The sequence below is a fragment of the Microcebus murinus genome, chromosome 2 (genome assembly GCF_040939455.1).
Source record: "Microcebus murinus isolate Inina chromosome 2, M.murinus_Inina_mat1.0, whole genome shotgun sequence".
In the NCBI taxonomy this organism is placed as follows: domain Eukaryota; kingdom Metazoa; phylum Chordata; class Mammalia; order Primates; family Cheirogaleidae; genus Microcebus; species Microcebus murinus.
The window spans coordinates 5326641-5344943 of NC_134105.1; the positions used below are offsets into that span (position 1 = coordinate 5326641).

General features: G+C 40.7%; 1 protein-coding gene across 4 annotated transcripts in view; it reads left to right on the forward strand.

Annotated features, from left to right (window-relative positions):
* Positions 1-18303, forward strand: part of UBE4B (ubiquitination factor E4B) — a 121724-nt gene that overhangs the window by 18867 nt on the left and 84554 nt on the right. For all 4 annotated transcript variants that reach the window (XM_075993883.1, XM_075993875.1, XM_075993886.1 and 1 more), the window contains one exon: positions 13211-13397. In XM_075993883.1, the coding sequence (XP_075849998.1) occupies positions 13211-13397 (187 nt within the window). The remainder of the gene's footprint in view (positions 1-13210; positions 13398-18303) is intronic.

The following is an 18303-nucleotide window of genomic DNA, read 5'->3' on the forward strand; positions in this document are numbered from 1 at the left end:
TTTACATGCACAGCCCTGCTTCAAAGTGTCTGTCGGAGGGTCACTAAAAACTCATTGCGTGCAGCTCAGTGCTTATCAAGAGTTCTGTTCAAAGAAAGTTTTTATGGAGGATTGAATGAAGGATGTGCAGCCCATCCATTCCCTGGTAGAGTGGTTTTTAATCTTTTTGGGGGTAAGGGACTTTGAAAATCTTTAAGAAAATTGGAGGTCCTTCTGGCCTTCATGGGTCCCAGGTTTTGAACCCCTGCCCCAGGTACTCTAAAATCTCCTTAAATTAAGCCACACCAGCAAAGGTGGTGCTTGGATTTCTTCATTTGAACCACTCTAAAATTGCTTTCTCTGAAGCCTGTTTTGGCATTAAGCATCTGCTGACACTGAGGAGTGTTGCTAGCTGCATATCATGTTGCTGTACACACGTGGGGTGTTCTGATCTCACTCCCGGCTTTTTCATTTTTCCTACCATCATTTTTCTTCTGTCCTAATTTCCTTATCTGTTCGATTTTAGCCTAATTAAGTTAAATTAAAAACACATTTGCTATGTTCTTTGTTAATCACTTTAAATCTTTCCTAGAACAAGAAAACAATGATGGTAAATAAAACAACTGTGGGCTTCCCACGGGGCATTTAGGTTTGGGCACTCTTACCTCATACTTGGTAATCTAATCACAACTCATCTTCTTAAAACCTCCTTCTGTTCTCAATTTTAGAGAATTTTACCATCCATTTAGAGAGCCTGAAATTCAGACTCTCCATTCTTCCTCACATCGCACTTCTAAACAATGACCAAGTCATTGTTTAGACCAGGTCACTGTTGAGCACACACATTCATGACCTCTGGCACTGTCCCTTGCCCGTCCCCATCACCCAGGCCCGCTTGTTTCCCACCTCAGTACACTCTCCACATGGTTGCTGGAGTGTTAAAAGATATATCTGACCCAGTAACTCCCCTGCGTAACTCTTCAAAGCCTCTTGCTTGTCTTCATGAACAAGCTCAGTTTCTTAGGATGGTATTCGAAGCTTGCCTGGAGCTTGTCCCAGCTTGACTTTCTTGCCTTATGTCTCACCATGTCTGTACATACCTGTCCTTATCAACTGCTCAGTATTCCCTAAACAGAGGCCCCTGACCTCTGTCAGTGCTTCTCTGTCCCTCGCCTGTCCTGCCTGTCCTGAAGCAGAAACTCACGTCGGGTAGCAGGCATATAGGCATTTGTATGTTGCCAGAGTTTCAGAATTACTCTCTGGGATGGTTCAGTCATGGCATAAATATACAGTTAGTGTAAGTGAATTTGAGTCCTGAAAACCTAATACAGGGTAGTGAAAAAAAGCAAAGTGATACTCCACGTACAAATTGCTGATAGCGTCTCTGGGGAATTGAAGTATTTATATGCATACACACAGTAAATAATAGAACATCTTATTGAGCTTAAGCAAAAACTGGGATTTACTTTAAGGATGCAGGAGTCTTCTTTCTGAATCCAGGGACAGAGAGATAGCTTGAGTCTCAGGAAGAGACTGGAACCAGGAATCCAAATGCAGCGAGGGCTCCCTTTTTCTGTGTCTTTATAATCACCCTTTGTACACACCCTTTGTGGCCTTGCCTCTTTCTTACTTCCTCATACTGTCTTGGCAACCCTGGCTAATCCTAACTTCAGTGCCTGCCATGTGTAGCTGCGCATGGTTAGAGGAAACACAAGCCATGTTGGTGGGGCTAATTTTCCCCTCAACTTTTTATTCTGAGAATTTTCAAATCTGCAGAAAGATTGAATGAATCACCTAGATTTATCAGTTGTTAATTTTTCGCCATGTTTGCTTTGTATCTCTCTGTATGTAAATGTGTGTATATGTGTATATGCATACATGTATACTTGTTCAAGGTTTTGGTAGAATGTTTGAAAGTATGGGGAACCACAAAGTGGACGGGAAATAGTAGGCAAGAAGGGAAGGCTAGCATTGTGAAAGTAACATTTGTGCAAAGACCTGAAGGGGGAGGACATAACGCAGTTATAGGGGAGGAGCGTGCAGGGGAGAAAGAGGCAGCTCCCTAGTCAGTGACCGCTAGCACCCAGGTGTGTGTTGAAGGAAAAAGAGACTCTGCCGCACTAGACTGTATTGCCCATATTGTCACTGCCCCTTCCTGGAGGAAGACTCTATTTCCTCACCCCACTGGTGGCGATAGTTTTGGCCAATGAAATGTGAACAGAAACTAATGTGTTACTTCTGGCCCCATGTGGAGCTGGCCGTGCTTCCTTCCCTTTGCCTGGGCGATGAGTGGTGTTCCTGATAGAGGCTGCTTTATCACCCCGTACTCTGTCACACCTTTGTCTTGGAGTGATGACATTATGGAGCAGAGCTGTACTTTAATCTGAATGTCTTCAGGTTTTTTTTTTTTTTGAGACAGAGTCTCACTTTGTTGCCCAGGCTAGAGTGAGTGCCGTGGTGTCAGCCTAGCTCACAGCAACCTCAAACTCCTGGGCTCGAGCGATCCTTCTGTCTCAGTCTCCCGAGTAGCTGGGACTACAGGCATGCGCCACCATGCCCGGCTAATTTTTTTATATATACATATCAGTTGGCCAATTAGTTTCTTTCTATTTATAGTAGAGACGGGGTCTCGCTCTTGCTCAGGCTGGTTTTGAACTCCTGACCTTGAGCAATCCGCCCGCCTCAGCCTCCCAGAGAGCTAGGATTACAGACGTGAGCCACCGCGCCCGGCCTGTCTTCAGGTTTTATGGATATAGTGGGAAGTAATAGTGCTTTTCATTCCTCAGAAATTATGTGAAAGAAGAAAGATGAGAAAAAAATGGAAATTTATTGTATCATTGCCTTTTGCATTTATGTATAATTGGCACTAATAATATCCATTATAATGTAAATATACATCCTTTTTAAAAATAAATGGAATCACTGTGTGTGCCCTTTTATAGCTTGCTTTTTAAATTCCTTTTTAAAAGATTGTGATAAAATATGCCTCACGTAAAAATATACCTCATTTTAAAAGCAGGAGACATTGAAGTGAATATACCATATCATTTTCTTTTAAAGATAACGCATCGCTAAGCTGCCTGCATGTGTGTGTATGTGTAATCTCTCTGTGAGGCTGTGACAGATGCCCCAGACTGTGTTGCAGCGCTCTCCTTTGTGTCTTCTCTAATCTCCTTATATCTAAAATCATAATCATTCATATTCTTTTTTTCCCCCGGTGGATCTGGAAGTCCTTGAGGGTGGGGGATTATGACTTGAGTGGTGATTTATCTTTAGTGCCTGCTATAGTACATGTTGCACAGCAGGTTTTAATAAATATTCCAATAAAGGACTGAATTTTTTGGGCAGGATTATTCATTTTTTTCCTGCCTTATTTATTGGCATTCTCTATACTTTGAACCAGAAAATGGAAGTATTCTTTTTTTTTTTTTTTTTTTTTTTTTTTTGAGACAGAGTCTCACTTTGTTGCCCAGGCTAGAGTGAGTGCCGTGGCGTCAGCCTAGCTCACAGCAACCTCAAACTCCTGGGCTCAAGCAATCCTCCTGCCTCAGCCTCCCAAGTAGCTGGGACTACAGGCATGCGCCACCATGCCCGGCTAATTTTTTTTATATATATATCAGTTGGCCAATTAATTTCTTTCTATTTATAGTAGAGACGGGGTCTCGCTCTTGCTCAGGCTGGTTTTGAACTCCTGACCTTGAGCAATCCGCCCGCCTCGGCCTCCCAAGAGCTAGGATTACAGGCGTGAGCCACAGCGCCCGGCCTGGAAGTATTCTTTATTTTAATATATATATATACTCATCAGAGAAGGAGTTTGCTAATATTCTGATGTTAATTAGAGGATGAATGTAATATCTGGAATAGTAAACATTCTATACATAAATTCATTTGTTCAACTAATAATCAACAAAGACTGTGCCATGAGAGCAGTAAGGCTGCCTCTATACAAAAGTTGCTGCAACTGTGGAAGGGATTTCCTGCTGTAAAGATCAGTGATGTGTATTTAAGAGCGTACACTCTGGATTTACATGGTCGAGGTTCAGATCCATTCTTTTATAGCTGTGTGACCTTGAGCAAGTCATTTAACCTCTGAGTTCAGTTTTTTTCTTCTGTAAAGTGGGAAAATAAATGTAATGATCTCTTTGGGTTATTAACTAAATTTTTGTATGTGAAACCCTTAGAATAGCATCTGGTACAAGGTAAGTTCTGAGTAAGTGTTAATCATATTATTACAAATTATTGTTTTGCCTTAGGGTTTCCGGTAGCCTCCAGAAATAGTCATTGTGACAACATAAATTAGAAAACTTTATCTAAGTGGTAAATTAACTTCCTCTTTGCAGGGGAGGAGGTGATAAGATTTGTATTGAGATTTGTAAGGAGATGTTTACTTGTGTTTGATTGAAATCTTTGAAAAGAATCCAAGTCACTTCTTGCTTTTTCCTTCTTAAAATTATATTTGTCCTCATATATGTAGGCTGACAGTAGTAGACTGTAATATATTTTTTTTAAAAGGAGGGGAGCTGGGCAGAGTGGGGCACACCTGTAGTCCAGGCTACTTGGGAGGCTGAGGCAGGAAGATCGCTTGAGGCAGCCAACATATCAAGACCCTGTCTCTTTAAAAGAAAAAAATTATATATATGTATTATAAATTGTGTGTGTGTGTGTGTATATATATATATATCTTTAAAAGGAGGCAGGATTTCAATGACAACTTTTGGAGCTTCTAAGTTAAAATTGTGAATTTTTTTTTTTTTTTTTTTTTTGAGACAGAGTCTCGCTTGTTGCCCAGGCTAGAGTGAGTGCCGTGGCCTCAGCCTAGCTCACAGCAACCTCAAACTCCTGGACTCAAGCAATCCTACTGCCTCAGCCTCCCGAGTAGCTGGGACTACAGGCATGCGCCACCATGCCCGGCTAATTTTATATATATATATTAGTTGGCCAATTAATTTCTTTCTATTTTTATAGTAGAGACAGGGTCTCGCTCAGGCTGGTTTTGAACTCCTGACCTTGAGCAATCCGCCTGCCTCGGCCTCCCAGAGTGCTAGGATTACAAGCGTGAGCCACCACGCCCGGCAAAATTGTGAATTTTTTAAGAAAACTAGAATTCTAGATCACAGAGCTGTAATGTTCAGATTTGAGTGCATTTTTAAAAAATACATTGTTGTGTTTAGATTGAGCATATTGTGACATTGTCATAGCATTTTATGAGTTTTATTAATAGATATGGCCAGCTATTAAAAAAGAAAATAAAAACAGGAGCTATTGCCAGGAGACCACCCTAAAGAGGAGCTATTTGCAAGTGTTTTCTTTATGTTAGAATTTACTTTTTTTTTTCTAGTAGAAAAGTAAGGCCCTTTTGTAGAATGACTATTTACTAAACTTAAAAGAGTGTTTTATGGATTTTTCTTCCCCTACAAACTGCTAAATATAAGAGGAACAGTTTGGCCCATCCCGTCTTAGCTTGTGTCTTAGCTTGTATCACCACAGTGGCCCTTGCTGTTTTGAGTCTATTTTTAGTTCATCAGGACCGTGAGAACAATTTAGGGGAAAGCCCTATTTTTGATGTCATTTGTGAAATAAGAACTGAAACAGACAAGAAACACTCTAGGAAAGAGATTTCATGATCAGTATGTTTGGGTTTGAGTTGTGGTTTAGGACATAAATGAGCCATTGGAAGTTCCTCTTTTATGTTTTGGTTTTTCTCTCTGTGACATATGGGAAAATAAAATTATTTTAAAAAGGACTTTTGTTTAACTTAAAAGAGATTATACCAATCCTATGTCCTTAATGTAAAAAAGTAGAGTAAGTAAATAGGAAAATGTTTTATAATATTTTGGTGTATTAGGATTATTTTTAGTATGTATTTCATATATTCTATTTGTGATAAAAGGAAAGTCACATCTCTTTAATAGTCAAATTAATTAGATAAGCCTTTATATCTGCAGTCACACAAAGCCATTCTCCTGGGAGTCTCCTGTCCAGATACTTCCAGGCCCTCAGGTTCCTAAACCAGTTCAAAGCTACCACCATTGTAGACGGTGGTCAGCCCACTGAAGGGCATTGCCCTCTACCTAGAGCGCTGCTGTGAACAGTCCAGGGCCCTGGACCCCAAAACATAAAAAAGGAACTTCCAATTGCTCATTACTGCTTACCGCTCTTTGTTCTCTTTCCGGTGGATCTCCAAGGTGGGCAGGACCCATTCTACCAATCATGGTTCTACCAAGGCCATTTCATGTCGTGCATGGACCTAATTCTGTCCCTTAACTCCTCCTCCCTGCTCAATAGTCCACAGCAGGGGTTCTCAGACTTTTTAAATGGGGGCCAGTTCACTGTCCCTCAGACTGTTGGAGAGTGCAGCGCACATTCCACACATGCACACTGTGGGCCTGGGACAAGCTGGCTGCTAAGCAGGACAGGCAGCTGAGGCAAAAACACCCGGCGGGCCCGATAAAGAAAACACTTGCAAATAGCTCCTCTGGCGATAGCTCCTGTTTTGATTTTCTTTTTTAATAGCTGGCCATATCTATTAACAAAACTTATAAAATGCTATGACAATGTCGCAATATGCTCAATCTAAACACAACTATGTATTTTTTTTTAAATGCATTCAAATCTGAACATTACAGCTCTGTGATCTAGATAAAGGTCAGGAAGTCAAGACCAGCCTGAGCAACTATGTGGCCCACGGGTCGTAGTTTGAGGACGCCTGGTCCACGGTATACTTCCCAAAGTCTTGATTCTTCAACCATTATTTTTTTCTTTAACTTGTGTTTGTGGAGTGGGGAGGATAAGAACTGGGGAATACCAGCTCAGTGGAAATCTGTAGTCTTGGAAAACTTCCTTCCTTCAATCCTGTATTACAGTGAGTCAGGACATTTATTCTCTGTTTACATCACTGAATAGAACATCCAAATTTAACATCTCAGGCTGAACTTGGCGTTCAGGTTTAAGGTGACTTATTATTTTTTCTAAGAATACTTGATGTGCTCTTTCAAAGATATTGATAAATATCAACTAATAAATAGTAAATTTTATGTGCAGTGCATTTTGCTAATATTTTTCATTTATTCAGCAAATAGTTAGAGACTACCTGCTATGTGCCAGACACTGTTCTAAGTGCTGGTGACATATACATCAGAGAAAAAAACTGAGAAAAGTCTTTGCCTTTAAGAAACTTAGAGGCCAGGCATGGTGGCTCACGCCTGTAATCCTAGCACTCTGGGATGCCGAGGTGGGAGGATTACTAAAGATCAGGAGTACAAGACCAGCCTGAGCAAGAACAAGACCCTATCTCTACTAAAAATAGAAAAAAATTATATGGACAACTAAAAATATATAGAAAAAATTAGCTGGGCATGGTGGCGCATGCCTGTAGTCCCAGCTACTTGGGAGGCTGAGGCAGAATGATTCCTCGACACCAGGAGTTTAAGGTTGCTATGAGCTAGGCTGATGCCACGGCACTGTAGCCCAGGCAACAGAGTGAGACTGTGTCTCAAAAAAAAAAAAAGAAACTTAGAGTAGGGTCTGGTGACTAAACAACACACATATTACATATGTAATGGGGCAGATCAGAGCCATTGAGCAAAAGTGTGCAAGGAGACACGAGTGGTGGTTTTCTCACAGCTCTATATAAGGAAGGTATTTTTTAAATCTCCATTGTACAGATGTGTGATGGATAGATGTACATTGCAGAAACCTGAAGCATAGAGGTTAAGTGACTTATCTGGAGCCCACTAGGTAGTAAGTAGTAAAGGCTGAATTTGAATTTGAAAGCAAGCATCAACTCCTAAGTTTAGCTGCCTCTAAGATAATGAAACTCAGTATTTTAAGCAAATCCCCAAATGCTGGTTCCCGTGAAAATTTATAGTCTCTTTTCACCAGGCTTTCTGTTGCATTGGAATATGTACACAAACATATTTTAAAAAATTTAAAATACTGTTCCTTCTTAATTTTAGATCAGGTAGTAAATACAGTATTTGTATAAGATATTTTAGTTTTACACTAAATTAAAAAGATTATACAATCCTCATAAAAAGCTGGGCATGTTCGCTCTTGCCTATAATCCCAGCTACTGAGTGGCTGAAACAGGAGGATCTCTTGAGCCCTGTTCGAGGCTGCAGTGAGTTACCATGCTACTGCACTCCAGCCTGGCACCAGAGTGACACCCCGTCTCTTAAAATAAAGAATTCTCGGGGGGGAAATGGGCATTTATTGAAACCTTAAAATCTGTACCCCCATAATATGCTGAAATAAAGAAAAAAAAAAGAATTCTCATAACAAATGTGGCATTTTCAGTGGGCTTTTTTGTAGGATTAAAGTTTAAAAATTATTTCCTAACTACCAAAGTTAAAGGGCTAAATAAAAAAAATGAAAAAAAATTAATAAAATAAAAAATTAAAGAAAAGAGGATAAAAAAAAGAAAAAAAATTATTTCCTATTTGAAACATCCAAAAGACCAAAATTATTTCCTATTTGAAACATCTAAGAGACTATTGAAACATACAAAAGACGTATAGGTTATGAACTTATTACCCATAGTTGTAAGTATACAACGAAGTGAATTTTCATAGGAACATACCTGTGAATTAGCGTCCAGTATAAAAAGAATAATAAGACCATTACCAGACCCCTAGAAGCTCACTTATGTCTTTCCCAGTCTTTTTCCTTAGTCCTTCCCAGTCTTCTTCCACCCTTGGCCACCGAGGTATAACCATGATCTGAACTAATGTTATAGTTTAGCTTTTCTTATTTTTATTTTTAAAATTTATTTTATTATTATTATTTTTTTTTGAGACAGAGTCTCGCTCTCTCGCCCTGGGTAGAGTGCAGTGGTGTCATCACAGCTCACTACAACCTCAAACTCCTGGCCTCAAGCTGGGATTACAGGTGTGAGGTGTTTTGTTTGTTTGTTTATTTTTAATCAACACCGCCTGGTGGTTTCAGTGCTCTTACTGTAGCCTCTGAGGCCCTTGCAATCTTCCTACCTCTGATCTCATCATCTGCTATTTTTCTCCCTTGCTCAATCTGTTCCTGTGGCACTGGTCTTGCCGACCTTGAACATGCCAAACATTGGGACCACACGCCCACATTCCCACATAGCTTGCTTCCTCCTTTCCTTCAGGTGTTTTGAGAAAGGCATTTCCATCCACCTTATATAAAAATGGTAGTCTCCTCCTCCTAGCATGCCCAGGTATCCTTCATCGTTCATATCCCCTACTTCACTGTTAGTGGCATTCATAACCACTTGGCGTCATTTCTGTTCATTTGACTAATGTCCTTTTGGCTTCCACTAGAATGGGAGCTCCATGATAGCAGGAACTATTTACTGTGGTGCTTTCACATTGTGCTTGATGAATGCTTGTTGAATGAATGACCATCTTGAAGAGGGGTCAATATCAATCATCTGAAACACTGGTCTTTGAATATTCAGTTAAACATTCATTGTGTGTGACTTCAATACTTCACCTACACCCACTCCATTTATTAATTTCTCCTGTCAATCAATGTGTACAGAGCTGTTCTGTGCTAGGCACGGTGCTCAGTGTTGGTGGTACAGTGGTGAACAAGAGAGATGTGGCTTTCTCATGGAGCTTTTGTTCTTCTGGGGAAACAGATAGTAAGTAGGACAGTACATACGAAACGGATATAGTATTTGCAGCCCATGAAAAGCACTTGAAAGATGTGAATGGGGGCTATAATATCAAATATGGTGGGAGATGGGGGCTGTGCTAGATACGGTGATCAGGGAAGCCCTTCAGGAGGAGGTGACAGAGAGCCAGTGTGACTATAGCCTGGCATGGAGCACGTGAGCCTGGAGAGGCAGCCAGTGGCTCTTGGTGAGGACTTGGTTTTTATTCCAAGTGCAGTGGAAAGCCACTGAAGAGCATAAACAGGGGAGAGTGATTTGTGTTTTTAAAGAATTACTGTGATTACTGTGTGGAGGCCGGATTGTAGGGGAAATATAACATGCTTTCTTATAACTTAGGATTTTATTCAATACTTAGATTTTTTAAATTGTATATTAATGATATTTTCATAAATAAAAAGGAAAATATCAACAAAGTAAAGTGATTAGGATATTCCTACAACTTAATATTCAGAGTCTGACTCATCTGGCTTTGGTCTTGGGGTTGTCAATGGTTGGGCTTCTTCACTCAGTATCATTTGTGCCATCAAGAGAGTTGGTGATGTGGCATGTTTGGCAAAGAACAAAGCCATTGGTGGTGGTCTCTTATGCTTGCTGCTTTTAATTTTGCGGCTGTTTGGGGATTGTTGCTGACCACATCTGATCAGCACCTCCCTCTTCTCCCCTTTCCCTGGTAGTTTGGTTTCTAGGGGAATAGTTTGTCCTTCTGTTATCTTCAGGATTTTCTTCAAAGCCCCTGGTACCCACTGTGAAGGTTTTGATACCAGACTCTGTCTTCCTTGCTGACAGTGATTACAAGAGACAACCATAATCACTCATAAATCTGACTTTAAGGTACATGTAGATTTCAGAGATATTAAAATGTCAGGAAAATTACTATTTCGTTTTTCCTCTGGCTAGAAGGAGATGACTCAGAAATAAATTTTGAAGACCTACCAAAGAAAACAGGCAGTTTGTGAATTGTTAAGAGCTAAGGCCCTCAATTTGATTACAGTTATTCATGACATCCAATTAGTATGTGATCCTTCGAGCCTAAAGTTATATTTTACAAAAGAAAACATTGCCTTTGAGTCTAGAATTTTTCCAAAGTATTTCTTATATACAACTTTGCATTTTTTTGGACACTTTCTTGGTTACTAAATGCAGAACAGAAAATGACAAGTTTCAATTTTCACGTAAGTGGATACTCGATTGTCATTATTCAGACAAACAGATAGGGTAAGGTTTTATTCTTATAATGTTTCAGCCTGGAACTCCATACATTTCTTCTAACTGGCTTTACTATTTACACTGTGTCTTCTGGAGCTCACTTACCTCTGAGAGTTCATTTGATTAGCACCAGCTAAGGGGGTGGCTTTAGCTATTGACAGTGTTATAACTGAGTCAGAGAATCTAAAACTTATTATTTTTTTATTTTGGCATATTATGAGGGTACAGATTTTAAGGTTTCAATAAAAGCCCTTTCCCTCCCTCCCCCCACAAGTCTGAGTCTCCAGCATGACCATCCCCCAGATGGTACACATCTCACTCATTATGTATGTATATACCTGCCCCCCTCCCCCCTCCCCAATACCCTATTACTGTAGTACCTATGTGTCCACTTAGGTGCTGCTCCGTTAATACCAGTTTGCTGGTGAGTATATGTGGTGCTTATTTTTCCATTCTTGGGAAACTTCACTTAGTAGTATGGGTTCCAGCTCTAACCAGGAAAATATAAGATGTGCTATATCACTGTTATTTCTTAGGGCTGAATAGCACTCCATGGTATACATATACCACATTTTATTAATCCATTCTTGGATTTATGGGCACTTGGGCTGTTTCCACAGCCTTGCAGTTATGAATTGTGCTGCTATAAACATTCGAGTGCAGGTGTCTTTTTTGTAGAGTGTCATTGGATCTTTTGGGTAGATGCCCAGCAATGGGATTGCTGGATCAAATGGTAGATTCACTTGTATCACTTTAAGGTATCTCCATATTGCTTTCCACAGAGGTTGAACTTAAAACTTATTTTTATTTAATTGTGGTAAAATGGGCTGGGCGCAGTGGCTCACGCCTGTAATCTTAGCACTCTGGGAGGCCAAGGCGGGAGGATTGCTCAAGGTCAGGAGTTCGAGACCAGCCTGAGCAAGAGTGAGACCCCGTCTCTATTAAAAATAGAAAGAAATAAATTGGCCAACTAAAAATATATATAAAAAATTAGCCGGGCATGGTGGCGCATGCCTGTAGTCCCAGCTACTCGGGAGGCTGAGGCAGTAGTATCGCTTGAGCCCAGGAGTTTTAGGTTGCTGTGAGCTAGGCTGACACCACGGCACTCTAGCCTGGGCAACTGAGTAAGACTCTGTCTCAAAAATAAATAAAATAAATTGTGGTAAAATGTATATAACATAGTAAGTGCTACATATGTGTTTATTTTTATTTCAGCATATTATGGGGTACAAATGTTTAGGTTACATATGTTGCGTTGCCCCCCCACCCAACCCAGTCAGAACTTCAAACGTGTCCATCTCCCAGATGGTACTCATCACACTCATTATGTATGTGTGTACCCATCCCCCCTCCCCCTCCCATCTGCCCGACGCCCGATAAATGTAATTCCTATATGTCCACTACATATGTATTTATTAAATAAATAAGATCCAAGCTTTCCTTCAAGAGATTTAATCTAATTAAGTAGACAGATGACCAGCCAAACAACTTCAGACTTTTGTGTAAGTAGATTGATAAATGCATTGATAAATATATTTACAGGGGAGAATGGGGAGGGGCTTCCGAACTTTGGGGTCAAGAATCAGAATGTTCTTACCTGAGAATGATTAAAGAAGCAATGTTAGAAGGGCAAACTCTTAGTTCATGTGGCTTTCTTCTTTGATTCCTACCTAGGGCCAGCAGCCTTCTCCTCACTGTTGTGTGTCCTCACTGTTGTGTGTCCTCTCGTAACTGTTGTGAGACAGCAGGTGGTCAGTGAGAGTTTATTGACTAGTTAAGAATTAATGATTATGAAAATGTAGGAAAAACATTTTTTTACCCATTGGGATTTTGTGCTACACATTTGTATTCACATGATAACTCTGGAGTTTAAGACGAAGAAGTGACAGATTCTATTTTTATTGCAATCAAATAAAAACAAAAAAACCAACGAATAATTTTGCTCTTGAAAGTGATGGTAAAATTTATGTCTTCATGTAACTTTTGTTTCTTTCTCTTGTTTTAGTGAATTAAATTGGTTGTTTATTTAAAATCCTACCTATTTAAAATGACCAAGTTATATCATCTTGTTAAAAATGATAAGTTTTAGTGTATTTAAGAGTGTAATATGCTCACTGTAAATTCACGATATCAGTCAAGGAGGTGGCATAAACAGATAGTAAGGCAATTAAGAGATACGGTTTTTAAAAAGTGAGGTGATGGCTTGTAAGAATCCTGGTGCAGTGGATTATTCTCTCAAATGAGTGCTTTTTCTCCAGGCATATTTAGTTAAGCTCTCATGTGGTTATTGATGGTTGTCAGTAATGTTGTCATTCCTGGGCAGAATTGTGTTTCTGCTGTTTAATTACTGAGTGTCCTTTTCTCTCCCTGGTGCAGATTCGTCGGAGGCGCCTTGCACGGCTGGCTGGTGGGCAGACCTCCCAGCCAACCACCCCGCTCACCTCTCCCCAGAGGGAGAACCCTCCGGGGCCTCCTATCGCAGCGTCAGCCCCCGGCCCTTCGCAGAGTCTCGGTCTCAACGTCCACAGCATGACCCCAGCTACCTCCCCCATAGGCGCATCAGGTAAGCCTTACAACTTCAGCCTGGGGATTGTTGTAATTCTTAGCTCAGCCTTCTCTTAAGCTGATGGTTATGATTTTTTCCATAACAGAATGAAATTAAGTGGACATCAACTTTTTAAAATCCTGCAAGCAGTTTAAAGATAAAAATCACCACAATGTGTTTTGTTACTTTCTGTTCATTTTGATTATGATCTGTTAAAACTAATTGGTTTTTTTTTTTTTTTTTTTTTTGAGACAGAGTCTCACTCTGTTGCCTAGGCTAGAGTGCCATGGTGTCAGCCTAGCTCACAGCAACCTCAAACTCCTGGACTCAAGTGATCCTCCTGAGTAGCTGGGAATACAGGCATGCGCCACCATGACTGGCTAATTTTTTCTGTATATTTTTAGTTTGGCTAATTTCTTTCTATTTTTAGTAGAGACAGGGTCTCGCTCTTGCTCAGGCTAGTCTCGAACTCCTGAGCTCAAACAATCCACCCGCCTCAGCCTCTCAGAGTGCTAGGATTACAGGTGTGAGCCACCACACCCCACCACTAATTGGGTTTTTTTCCCCATACTTTTATCTTTTTTTCAAACAGGCTTAGGTCTCATCTCTGATGACAAGGTAGCTAAGACTTTCTTGGTTCTGCTGATTTTATGAATTTGGTTTATGTTTTTCTTTCAAGATAAACTAATCTGAAAATGCAAGATTGAAATAATGGTCAAAATGACAAGCCTCTAGTTATGGATTTCCTTGTTTTCATTCGACATTGGCACAGAACTTTTTGTCTAAATTTTCAATGTATAAAACTTGGCCTGGTGTAATGTTTTATAACTATCTCATTGGAAACTATTTAATTATGGTAAGGGTTTATTTCTTAGTAATAAACAAGCTGATGGTTAATATCTAGGACTGTCTTTGTTGGGAAATGATGATATTAATTTATATTTATATTTGAAAGTATCTTTTTCCTAAGTGAAACTTTTCTATCAAAATATTATCATCATTATAATTATTATTTTATAATTACTTAAACTCCTATTATGTAAAAGTAGGTGCCAAGTGACCTGACTTGATAATAATATCATCTAAGAATTTGATAGTCAGCCTTCCAGATAGTCTGCCTTCTTGATCTAGGATTATTTGTCAATTAGAAGTATTTACAGAGTTTCTGTTACTGTGACTCTGGTTAGGCATCCATATAAATACCTAATTCTATTAATTGTAGAAGAGAGAGATTCAGGCCAAAACTTCAATTAATAGTAAAGAATGGCTTTGCCTGAAATGTCTCCTCTGTACATCTCTGAGAAGCTGTGCTGATCTCCTGATAGGATTGGAGAGTTTGGGATTCTAGTTGTGATTTTATCTTTTCCTTTGGAAACAGTGCTAACAATAGTGCCCTCTGTCTAACCAAGATCAGGTCATATACAGAATGCTGGAATTTGTTCAGGAGAGAGCCTCTGTCTCACTTGGTCTTGCTTGTCTGGTTCAACCGTAATCCTGGTTAAATCTCCTTCCTCACCTACTGTTTATCTCATGCACTGGAACAAGGTTAGAGAAAACTCAGAACCATGTTGTCTGTCTTATTTCAAATTCATGATCACAAACTCAAGTGCACCATTAATACTGGCAGCCAATTATACCATGTTTCCTAGTTCACTCTGTCTTCTGGTCTATTTCATACCTTCTTCTCCGAAGTACAACCCTCCTTCTCCAGGCACTCTCTCAGCTGATGGCCAGGCTTCCTATTTCATTGAGAAAACACACGCAGGCCAAAGAGAAGTTCCGTATAAGCTCTAGTCATCACATGCAACTACCTACCTGTACATTTGCCCAGTTCTTGCTGTGCACGAACTGTCCCGTCCTTCTTGCAGCCTGGACCCCAGATCCCATCTCCTCTCACCTGCTTAGAGCCTTCGCTCCTTCTCTTTCCTGCTTCGTCAGATTCTCCATGTCAAGTGGATTTTTTTAACAGCCTGTACATGTGCTCTTACTTTTCCCATTATGGGAATTAAAAAAAAGGAATTCTCTTGATCTCATTTCCCCCATCAGCTTCCACCCTACATCTCTGCACCACTTAACATAAAACTGGGATGAGTTGCCTGTCCTCTCTGTCCCCTTCTTCTGTCCTTGCACCCTCTGCTGAATCAGCTCCAATCAGATGAGGCCTCTCATGGTTTCTCTGAGTCACTGTCTGGTCTGACCTATCAGCCTCATTTGATTTGGCTTTCACTCTCTTCTTGAAACACTTTTTTCTTTTGGCTTCCAGAACACCACATTCTCCTGGTTTTCATCCTATTCTATATGTTCCCTCTTAGTTCTTTGCGTGGTTCCTTTTCATATCCCTGACTTGGAAATGTTAGGATGCCAGGCCTCAGTACTGAATCTTTTGTCTTCTCTATGTTTATTTTCTTATTGATTTCCTGGCTTTAATTACCATCTTTAATCTGATAATTCCCAAGTTTATATCTCCAGCTCAGACCTGTTCCTGGGTCCTCAGACTCATATAGCTAATGACCTGTTTGACATCTCTACTTGGATTTCTAATGAACATCTCACATTTAACTTGTCCAAAATCAAAATCTTTGATATTTCTTCACATCTTGTCTTCTAGGACTCCATGTTAATAAATGACAACTCACCTTCTCTCGTTGCTTAACCCTAAAACATCACGTCTTCTCTTTATCTCATATTCAACGTTGAGGGTTGGCAAACTCTGTAAAAGGCCATAAAGTCACAACTATTCATCTCTGCCCCTGTAGCACAAAAACAGCCATAGACCGACCGTATGTAAATGAGTAAGTATGATTGTGTTCCAGTGAAACTTTACTTATAAAAACAGGTGTCAGGCCAGCATTGGCTGATGGGCTGGAGCTTGCTTAGCCCTGCTCCAGACACGTCTGCAAGCTAGAAGTAGACCAGGTTCTCACCACCTCCTCTCATCACCTTCACTGTTACAACCCAGGTCCAGGGCACCAGCACCTCTCTCCTGGATTACTGGAACAGCCTCCCAACTGGTTTCTCCACGCCCACCCTTGGCTCGCTTCAGTGTAGAGCCAGAGGGGTCCCACTCACGCAGAAGTACAGCATTATGCCACAGCAAGCTCATTATCCTCTTATCACAAATGAACAGAAAGCCATGGGCAGCTCTCTAAATGGCTAGTTCCTGCCGGTGCCCCTCTGTGCTATGAAGTCCCATGATGTTTCGCACGTAATCACCCTTACTCATAATCACAAACAGGTGGATATTACTCACCATGCTTTGACAGGTTAGAGAAACAAATGTTCATGATTTATTAAATAAACAAGTTTAAGAAAACAGAAAGCAAACTCCCTCATTAGAAAGATCACATCAGTTCTCTGTTCGCAACCTTGTACTGGCTCCCTGCCTCACTTGGAATGAAAGGCGAAGTCCCCACCGTGACCCAGGGCCACGTGTGAGCTGGCGCTGTTATATCTTAGACCTCTTCTCTCACTGCTCTTCTTGTTCCCTCTGCACCTGGTAACTGCTGTTCTCTGCTGTTCCTGGAACATCCCAGGCATGATCCTAATTGGGGGCCTTTACATTTGCTGTTCCTTTGGCTAGAATGCGCGTGTCCTAGAAATCCACTTGGATTTTTTTGCCCATACTTCAGGTGTTTATTTGTGTCTCTTTCTCGGTAAGACCTTCGGCCCCCCTATCTAAACTTGCAACCTCTATCTGACATAGATAGTTTTTCTTCCATCTCTTATTGCCGACTGATAAGAGTGTGTATGTTACTTGTATATCACTTGTTTTATCGCCTTCAGCGCTAGCGTGTACGCTCCATGGGGGCAGGGGCTTGTGTCCGTTTGTTCCCTGCTGTGTCCCAGTGCCTTCAGCAGTGTCTGGGACACAGTAGGCACCGAATAAAGATGTGTTGAATTAATAAAGAAATGAATCACAAGAGAAAATGGTCAAAACAACATGGGCATTTATAGCTTAAAGAAATTTCAAGAAAATGTGATAGCTGTCCATTAAAAAATGTGAAAAGTTGTAGTGAAGAAGATAATGGCTTGTGTTGTTTTCTGTGGTCCTAAAAGTTAGATATAGGGCCAGTGGGTAGATTTATTATCCACTGAGTGTGAATGAGAGATTTTTGTTCCTGAATCAAGAAGTGCTTTCTGACAGGGCTAACTACTGGATGGACTGCCACGCGTGTTAAGGAGTCGATCATCCAGGTGGCTTGGCAGTCACTGACAGCCTTCGCAGTTGGTGCTTTCAGTTGCAAGTAGCCAAAGCAAGGCTTGGGAAGCGGTAGGAGGTCCTGCAAGTTACTCCTCCCCATCTCTGTAGTCCCAGCTTCTTGCAGTCTTATATGCTTCTGTATCAGTTTCCCAGGGCTGCTGTAACAAGGAATCACAAACTTGATGGCTTAAAATAACAGAAATTTATCTTCTTACAGTTCTGGAGGCTAGAAGTTCGAAGTCAAGGTGTTGGCAGGGCTGCCTTCCCTCCGAGGCTCTGAGGAACACTTCTTCTTGCCTGTTCCCATCTTCTGGGGATTGCTGGCAGTCCTTGACATTTCTTGGTTTATGGCAGCATAACTCCAATCTCTGCTTTCATCTGCATGTGTCCATCTTCCTTCTTCATATGTCTGTGTTGAAATGTCCTTCTTCTTATAAGGACACCAGTCATTAGATTCGGGGCTTCCCTAATGCAGTGTGGCCTCATCTTAACCTGCTTACAACCGCAAAAACCTTACTTCCACACAGGAATATTATTTCTTTATTTGCTTTTTTAGCTCTGTCCTCTCTTCTCTTTGTATGGTTAGTGCAGGGGGACTTGTCAGTGTTAGCTCATTCCTTATCTCCAGTACCTTGCTTAGCACACAGTGGGCACTCTGGCAGTGCCAGTAGTTTAATGATTAAATGAGTGAAAGCAGTACTTCTTATTGGAAATGTTAGAAGT